Source organism: Octodon degus, unplaced genomic scaffold (assembly GCF_000260255.1).
Source record: "Octodon degus isolate 3935 unplaced genomic scaffold, OctDeg1.0 scaffold00036, whole genome shotgun sequence".
Lineage (NCBI taxonomy): Eukaryota > Metazoa > Chordata > Mammalia > Rodentia > Octodontidae > Octodon > Octodon degus.
The window spans coordinates 10496099-10505725 of NW_004524612.1; the positions used below are offsets into that span (position 1 = coordinate 10496099).

The 9627-nt window shown below is 37.3% G+C and overlaps 1 protein-coding gene across 1 annotated transcript in view; it reads left to right on the plus strand.

Annotated features, from left to right (window-relative positions):
* The window catches only part of Adamdec1 (ADAM like decysin 1), a 17026-nt gene extending 9117 nt beyond the window's left edge, over window positions 1–7909 (plus strand). Inside the window, exons 8-14 of the mRNA XM_012514637.2 lie at window positions 563–634; window positions 958–1127; window positions 1485–1566; window positions 2245–2375; window positions 3105–3282; window positions 5719–5804; window positions 7297–7909. Of these exons, the coding sequence (XP_012370091.1) occupies window positions 563–634; window positions 958–1127; window positions 1485–1566; window positions 2245–2375; window positions 3105–3282; window positions 5719–5781 (696 nt within the window). The 3' untranslated portion in view covers window positions 5782–5804; window positions 7297–7909. The remainder of the gene's footprint in view (window positions 1–562; window positions 635–957; window positions 1128–1484; window positions 1567–2244; window positions 2376–3104; window positions 3283–5718; window positions 5805–7296) is intronic.
* The last annotated feature ends 1718 nt before the right edge of the window (window positions 7910–9627 follow it).

Sequence of the window (9627 nt, forward strand, 5' to 3'; positions counted from 1 at the left end):
CAGGGTGGCTCAGCAGGACAGGCCCAGGGGATCGAAACCCGGCCCCTGCACCTGCTTCCAGTTGCTTTAATCCGCTGAGTTATTTGGCCGGCAGTATTAAATTTTTTAAATTTTTAAAAATTATTTATATATTTGATACAGGGCCTCACTATGCAGCTCAGATTCTAGAGATCCTCCGGTGTTAGCTTCCCTGGTGCTGGGATTACAGGAGTGACAGGCCTTCATGTCATGCAGTAGTGGGGATCAAACGTGGGTCCTTGTGCTTGCAAGGCAGGTGCTTAGACCTGCTGAGCTATCTCCCCTGCCCTAAAATTGAATTATTTTTAAACCACTTAAATTATTAACTTAACTTACTGAACCTAAATTGAATACCATTGAAATTTCATGAGTCTCTGATTTTTCTTTTAGCAAAATACTGAATTAGATTTTGTTGAAATAAAGTCTTGAATGGTGTAGTCAGGAATTTTAGTATATAACTATACTAAAATAAGCAACTTTTCTATAAATGTGAATTAGTGTTATTGCTTGTTATTTTAACTGTATGCTGCTGTACATTTTACAGTACAAGCTATATAACGGGAATGTCACTGTAATGAGAAGCTTTTTGTTTGATGTGATGAACCTGCTCAACGTGGTAAGATGTTTGTCACGTAGGTATGTGTTTTCACATGGGAGCTTGGGGCTGCCTGTGACTTCAGAGTAAGGGGCCTTGAGTGCCTCGAGGACAGTCATTCTGGGAAACATAGACCAACACACCCCTAACAAACAAAAAGGGATCAACATCAAGGTTAATTACATGCACTATAGCAAAGACATTTGGTAGCTTTTCCATTTTCAGAATAAAAATGATTTATCCCTTGTGGCCCATGCCTTTTCCCCTCATATGTGATCAAAAAAAGCTCCAAACACTGAAAGAATCCTGCATTCTTTTCATGAAGAAAAATGTTCTTTCCACAGATCTATAACACTTTAGATATTCAAGTGGCCTTGGTAGGTATGGAAATCTGGTCTGATGGTGACAAGATCAAGGTGGAACACAGCATAGACAACACATATAGGAATTTCATGAAGTGGCATAGTTCTACCCTGGGGAAAAAGAAGATCCACGGCCACGCCCAGCTTCTCAGGTGAGCCCTTACTGGCCAGGGCAAATATGCATCAGTGGAGTGATGAGTTGGTTCCAGGGTTCCTTGGCAGGGATTTCTTCCCAGCTATATCACCCCAATAGTGTTACAGTACCTAACGTCCTACCATAAGGGACTCAGCTGTGGGATATTTAGAGATCCCTGTAATATAAATAGCATGGGTTCTTGGGCGTGAGAAAACCATATGTGGTCATTATAAAGGTGTGGGACAGTAGAAGCCATTCTGGGGACCAATGGGCACAAAAAGGCTAGAGTAATGGCAGAAAGCTAGCGCATCACTGGGAAAGCTGATGGTTCCAAAGCTCTGACTCTGACGGTGTCTCTGTACTTTTCACACAGTGGAAGAGGCTTCAACCTTCGACGTGTAGGAATAGCATACCCAAATTCCTTGTGTTCCTCCATTTCAATTTCTGTCATTGAGGTTTGTAAACTTATACTGAGGCTCACTCTGACTATATCTGTAGAGAGAGGATTATGTGCTTTGTGCAGAGCACAAGGGGAATGAGCGTTTGCTGAGTGAATACGCCAAAGTAGAAAAGAATGTACTGATAGGTCATTGCACTGAAAATTGCTTGGGTTATGAAACCTCACCCTTTCAAAAGACTTCACCCTTTAGTTGGTGAAAAGGGATAAGAGCAGGGATACTGAACTAGAGAGATCTAAGTGCCTGCTGGAGCCTAGATAAATTAGTTATCTATGGTTGAAGAGATCAGATAAGGGAGACAGGCGCAGGTAGGTGTCACATAGCCAAGCCTTACCAATATCAGAGGCATTGTAATGGTCTTTCTGGACCTCCCAGTGGATATTTTGTTGCTTCTTAATACTTTCCAAGAGGAATGAAATTAATTTAGCTATTGTTTACTGAGTAGTTAGTGTTTGTGAGTTCAACAAGTACTGAGCACAGATTTGATGGCTAGATTCACAGGACCTAAGCATTTCAAATGTTCATTCAACATTAACCAATAAGCAATCTCAAGAATCTTAATGACTCATGTCTATTGTTCAAGCTATTCTTTAAAGTACTGCCCATGTACAGTGCAGAACAAAACATGTTTAGTTTCTTAAATAAGAGGTAACATATGTTTCTACTTTTTTCCAGGCTAGAAATAAGAATAGCCTGGCTCTTGTAGGAATGATGTCCCATGAGCTGGGCCACGTCCTTGGCATGCCTGACATTGCACTTACCACCCAGTGTCCCTCTGGCAGCTGTGTGATGTATCGATTTCTTAGGTAAAACCACATCACCTTAAATTTAAAAAAACTATTTCCCAAATCTAAACGTATTTAGATGCACTCAGTCTATGTGAGATTTTTCCCCAAAGAGCACATACCTCACTAGTTCAGCTTCTAGTCTCCTTTTGTACAGATTTCACTAAACATCAAGGCTACTTCTTTGAAGGTCCCAAATATTCCAGGATGGAGTTTGCAACCACGGCAACCATATTATTTTAACTTAACACTTTATTGATTTAAAGTGAAACCATGATTGCTACCTACATAAGAATATTCAAGGAAATCATGCTTCATAATTACCCAGACTTCATTCTTTAGGTGCTCACAAAGATGAGAAATATTTGTGCATGACCTAGAAGTTTGCAATTATTCTGTTTCACTGAGTCATAATTGAGTCTCTTTACAACTTACTCTTCAGGATGAGTGGATAACAAGAAGTAGTGACCTTGATTATTATTGTCCTATTCTTTAGCACAGTGATCAAATCATATGCAGATTTAAGGGCTTCTAGCTCTGTATCTGTGGGTCTAGCAAAGAAATTTCAATTAGGATAATGTGCATGCATAGCATAGCATAGCATAGCATGGGCCATAACATTTACTTAATTTGGAATCTTCACTGAACTGAGTAATATAATTAGATAAGTTAGATTCTCCTGTTCTGTTATCATGAAAAAGCTATTTTATCGTACATCATGTTGTGATTTAAGTATTTTTCTGGTTGCAGTTCAAAATTCCCAAAGGATTTTAGTAAAGCCTGCCGCTCACGTTTTGAAAAATACCTCCTATCTCAAAAGCCAAAGTGCATCCTCCAAGCGCCCAGTCCTGAACACATAATGACAAAACCGGTGTGTGGGAACCAGCTCCTGGAGGTGGGAGAAGACTGTGACTGCGGCTCCCCTGAGGTATGAGAACACACGTACTGTAAGTTCTTATTGGCCAGTTACTGAGACAACAACATAGGCATTTTTAATTTTTTTTCTGTTCTTTTTAAGTGGTTTTTTTTTTGAAAATGCTTCAGAGATAAACTTGACACAAAAATTTAAAAGTAGATTTGTACTTGGGCTTTGCTAGTGAGTTTAATCATCCTTTGAAAGCTAAGAGCGGATTATGATATAGTTGTATGAAGTTTAGTGTAAAGAAGTAAACCATTAGATGTAACAGGTCATTTATCATCTTTCAAGATGTATTATCCCTTAATAGAAAGGGATATTAGAAATCCTTTAATTCCTTAACGTCAATCTCTTGTTAAGCTGCAGCAATTACAGGTCTGCACGTAAGGTCTCACTGCTAAAAGAATCGGCCTTTGTTCATCAAGTCAGCATGCAAACTAGGAAGCAAATTAATCAAAGGATGTAAAAACAAAAGAAAGATTGCATGAACTTTCAGAAAAAATTATTGACGTACAGCATCTAAGATAACTACTGCAATCCTGTTAACATTTATAAACTATCAGGACATCCATGCAATCTAATGAATGTCTCTGATAGAATCCTTATTAGCAATCTCCTATTAGTTTTCTAAGAATTCTGCTTTCATAGCAATCTTTACTTTTAAGACAAAAATTATCATTTGAAGAGATTATATGTGTTTGATAATCTTCAAAGTATCTTTTGATGTTATGTATCATATCTCCTTTGTTGAACCATATCTACCAAATAAATTTTGTTGTCTCTCTAATTTAGAGATGGGAAGCTGGGAAAAGTTGGCTAGTAACTAAGTAACTAGTTCCAAGAACAAAAGCTAGTAATTGGTAGCTAAATGAAACCTGAGATTTATCCAGTGATTCAGGTGACTCTTTTATTGTATAGAAGAAAGATAATCCCTCTATACTTAATCTCATTTATTCAGAAATTTTGAACCATTAGATTGCATTAGGATGTTGTTGGGTAGGACTTAAAAATTTGTTGAGGAGGGAGATTTCAAATATTCTGCTAGTTGCAAAAGTACAGACTTTTGCAAATAATTTGACTTTTTAAATTAAATTAGAGTTAAGCTTATCACATTCTGACTAACCCACAGTCCCATGTTTTCTTGGGTAGAAGCAAATTGAATTTCATAAATCTCAAGTGCTTTTAGCTTAGTTAGACGAATAACAGATTTTCAGTGTTTACCTAGAGGACAGAGGAGGAGAAAGACAAGAAGAGGAACTACTGTCCTTATGATACAAAATATCTTGTCTTCTGAAGTATATCAATCAACTTAAATTATTTCAACATCAAGTTGTTGAATTACATCTGCTTACGTAATTGATGAAAACTAGTAAATTCAGGCTTATGGACATCTATATTTTTAAATAACTATCTCCTTATGGAGCTGGTGGTATAGTTAATGGTAGTGTACCTGTCCACTAATGTTGATGCTGTATTATTATTACCATAAATAGTTATCTTAGTGACACATAAAATATATTTAAGGTTTTATCCTCCATGTTTTTCAAATAAAAGATTGTATCTCACACAGTGAAAACATGATTTATACTTTTTATTATGTCTTCATATCTTTTTTATGTCTCATAGTATTTTGTAGACTCTTCAAAAAAGTAGGCTATAAATAATGCTTGCCTTTTACATAAATTACAAACAATGCTTAATTTAACAATTGCCGCTCAAATTATCAACTGTTAAGCTTTCTCACAACATTATTATTTTCTCCTCTTGACCTCTTACTACAGTACCTTATATAACCTTGTTCCTTAGAGTTGCACTGCTCTTACATTTTTGATGAAAAACTGCACACAGAGATGGAGAGTTATTATATTAATAAGCAAGTGTTTCACTAACATTCTACTCAAATTTGTTGCACTTATATTTTTCTGAGAATAGTGTGTGTGTGTGTGTGTGTGTGTGTGATCATTTTGTCTCACTACCAAAATTAGGCATGTTTGTTAACATACTGTGGACAGGGGTCTAAACTTTTCCCTGTTTTCAGAGCATTTGACTATTATAGAAGGGTAATTTTTTGAAGCTTTTAAATAATTTATGTGTACTGCCAGATCAAATTTATTTGGAGGATTCTTTAGGTAGTTCTATGAGGTTGGAAGAGGTAGTTTATGGTGTTCATGACCTTTTTGCTATTAACTTTCCTTGGTTATTGCTACTGAAATTAGTGTAACAAAGTAATTTACCTTAAGCAGGGAAATTTCCCTGCCATCTTTTTTTTTTTTTTTTTTGCGGAACCAGGGATTGAACTCAGATCCTTGTGTTTGCTAGTCAAGCGCTTATCCTACTGAGCCATCTCCCCGGCCCCCCACCCTGCCATCTTATATCTAAATCCTCTGAACCTGCCCAATGGGAGCAAACTGTTGAACTTGTTCTCCCTGTTGTGTGTGTGCTTCCAAGAAATGCGCCGACCTCTGCTGTGACGCCCTCAGCTGCAAGCTTAAAAGCGGGCCCGACTGCTGAGGAGACGCATCCGACCACCACACGTGAGACCTTTCTTTTCTGTGTTTCTAAATATTTTCCCAGTGTTATTTCAGATTTGATAAAAGTGCCCCACTGAGTTCAATAATACCCAGATACACAGTTTATTCTGAAAATGATTCAATTTTGAGAAGAAAACTGTAATGATAAACGTAAATCACTCAGGTTGTGGATGTAACACTAGTAAGAGGAGGGTCTTGGACATGTGTGAGATTCTGACTGCTGGAATCTGTACAAAAATAATGAGGTTTCCTGTTAGATGATGAGTTTAAATGCTAGCTAAGATGAAAAGAGGGAATGGACAACGGTCTTTAAAAAGCTTGATTAATCAGCACATTCTATGCTTGATTAAAAGCTAAGAGTTGTCTTATGCAAGACAGAAAATTAATAGCATTTAAGAGCATGCTTTAAGACTTAGTAATTCTATTTTTTTAAAATTGTCTCAATGAGCTATCACCCAAGTGTTCTGTTCATGTCTTCTACTTTTTGTCATTTGGGCATGGGAACACAAGGGCTCATAGTTTATTGGCTGGTTAGAGGAAAATAGTCTCACTTTAAAAATGGTAGCAGCAGCAATAAACTTCTCATGTATGAGAAAGATCCAGAAAATACTATGTGGAAAGAGTTATTCTTTACTCTTTTTAAAAATCTTTTCTGGAATTGAATCCATAAAGACAGGTGTTGACTCAAACACCACAGAGGATGAAACCCCCAGAAAGGATGAAGGGATAAGGACCATCCTCGGGCATTTATTGGTGGTCATTTAAGAGCACCCATGAGACCCGTGGTGTGAACCATTCAAGGAATTTAGAAATGGTGCCCTGCAAAGCATATTAAAATAAAAAGAAGAAATGGAAAAATAAGAGAAAAGAGAAGAAGAGAAAGGAATAAAGGAGGCCCTTTGACCTCTCCTGAGCTTGGGTGAGAAGTGGCCTGGTGCTTCCTATGTTTGATGGGCCATTTAGTGTCAAGGAAAGAAAAATGGACTTGGACTCAGGACCCCAAATTGTCCCCTTAATTCTACAAAATCTAGTGGAGGAGACTGTTTCTTAAATTGTGAGTGAGCTGTTCTTTCATTTGCTTTCTCTTATGTAAAATGGAGCTGATGATATTGTTTCTCAGTAGAGTTATTAGTATGATTTAAATTCTACAAACCAGGGACAGCCAAATAGCTCAGCAGATTAAAGTACCTGCAAGCAGGTGCAGGGGCCAGAGGCTTCATCCCTGGGCCTGCTGGGCTGGCCTCATCCCCAGAACACGTTGAGATGGCAATTGAGACTAGGTATGGTGGTACACACCTGTAATCCCAGCTCTTGGGAGACTGTAAACAGGCGGATCACTATATGTCTGACCTAGTAGTGAACCCCTGAACACCCTATAGACCCTTTCCTAAAAAAATACAAAATAAAATAAATTCTATAAACTGCCATTTTCATTATTACATAATATGTTGCAACCTACACTAACAATATTTTTAAATATCTTTTTCTCAATCAGAAAACGAATCACAGTCTATTTCACTGAGAAGCAACTTTGCAAGACTCAAGAACTTTGATCATGCCAAACATCTTGTATTTTCACCTCAGGGGCTTCTCTGTGTCTTGGTTTCTGTATCCACGGATTCAATCAACCACTGATTGAGAATAATCACTTCTGTACTGAACACAGGGATTAGTGCCTTATCAGTATTTTCTTTAAAAATCAGCATTCCAACTATTTTTCATAGCATCTTGTATTAGGTATTATAAGTAACCTAGAAATGATTTAAAGCATAGAGCAGAATGTGTGTATGTTTTATATAAATACTGTGCCACTTTATATAAGGGACCAAAACATCCATAGATTTTGGTATCTAGAGAGTCCTGCACAAAATCCCTGCACATAGTAACAGATGTTTTTCACCAGTCATTTTCCTCTCTATTTTTGTCAACCAACTATTAAGTGGATGTAGCTTGAAAAGTTGTTTATATAGTTAGACCTAATCACGAATGTGTTTCTGAGAAGTATAAAACTGTAACTTTCACTAAAATATCTCAAAATTGGCTGGGCAGGTAGCTTGGTGTTCTAAGTGCCTGCCCGGCAAGCTCAAGGACCCACGTTCGATCCCCGGTACCACGTGTTGTGTTGGCACCAGAACCCTGGGCGCACCATGCCAGTCATCAAAACTGGGCATAATGGTGCACTCCTGTAACCCAAGTGCTGGGGATACTGAAACAGGGGACTGTTACAGCTGCATAGTGAGACCCTGTACCAAAAAGAAAAAAAAAAATCTCAAAATGCTTGGCTGAAGTACTCAGAGTCAATCTGAAATTGTGATTTACAAGTGGCACGTGCTCTAACTCTATTTTCATGTTACAGCATGACCAAGGAGCATCTGATGTGGGAAGGCCTTACATTTTCCTTGCTTTGCCCCTATAAATGTTCTCTTTTTCTAATGCACATAAAAATTAATTCCATATAAACATTTCTGATTTTCTCAAATATGACTCTTTGTACATCTCTTTTACTGTCAGATGTAAAGTATGTTTTGAGAAGGCAACTTGTTTACATGTCCATTGAGCCAGACGTGGCGGCTTTGTTCATCTCTTGACTTAGTAAGCCATGCTGTCAATGAAACTACAACTTTTCAGTTTTCTGTGTGGTTGCTAGCAAAAACAGTCATTTTTGAAATTCTCTGTAGGGGCCCAGATCCTGGTTACTGTCCACCTTAAAAGGTATGCTGCTTCAATACTAGGTGCCTGACACAGTATAGCTATAGGTGGGTGGGAGAGGGGAGAGAGCAGGGAAAGCAGCTGGCAATTTTGCCTATTAACAGCCAAGCCTGAAAGCTGGGGCATGTGCAGAACTGAATGGCCAGTGACACTCACCTCTAAATGATTTTAAAAGCCTAAGCCCCAAGTTCTTATCTGACTAAGTTGTTCTATTATACAAATTGTAACTTTGCAATAATTTCTGATCTGTAATTTGACAGCTTTTTTTCAGAAAGCTGACCTAAAGACTTGGGAAATTTTAAAGCCTATGAAAAGTTGGCATATTCCTTTTATTTGCTTATTTGTTTTGACACAGTGTGTTGCCATTCAGACTGGCCTTGAACTCAGTATGTAGTTCATGCTTGCCTGGAACTCACAGCAATCTTCCTACCTCAGCCTCCCAAGTGCTGAGATTCTTAAACAAAAACATTTACAAACAAAAACAACAACAAATTTAAAAAAATTAAAAGAGAATAACAATAGTTAAAACACTGTATCATTACCTGAAAAAGTAGTTGCTCAGAATAGAAGACATAAACCTAAGTCTTACCAAAAAAAAGGAAATAAAATGATAATAAAGCAAAATTTTCTTTCAATGAACTAGGATTAAATTAAACTAATAGTATAAGTGAAACATATTACCATACAGTAAAATATTTTTGAAACAGTGATGAGTAGGAAATATGTTTTTATACACAGTAGAGTACAGCCATGCTATAAAATTAATGAGACATTTATAGGTACAGAAGTATAAACTAAGAACATAGTGTTAAAGGAAGTGGTACACATAAGCTCAAATACCGACAGTTTCTCTTATGTGATCGTTTATATAATATGATTTCTATTTTTCTCTTTACAAACAAACAAATGAACTGTTGTCTACTGCATTTAGCAGAGGTCATAAAATTAGTCAGAAAAATACAAGTCATTGGTAAGATAAAGAATGAATACTATTTTCAGAACCCTCCAGATGATTGGCATGTTGCTAGACAGAGCATCTGGATGGTTGACTTTGGATGTTTGGCAGTGTATGCACAATTGAACAGTGATCTGTGATGTTTTTTATTAGCTAGTAATT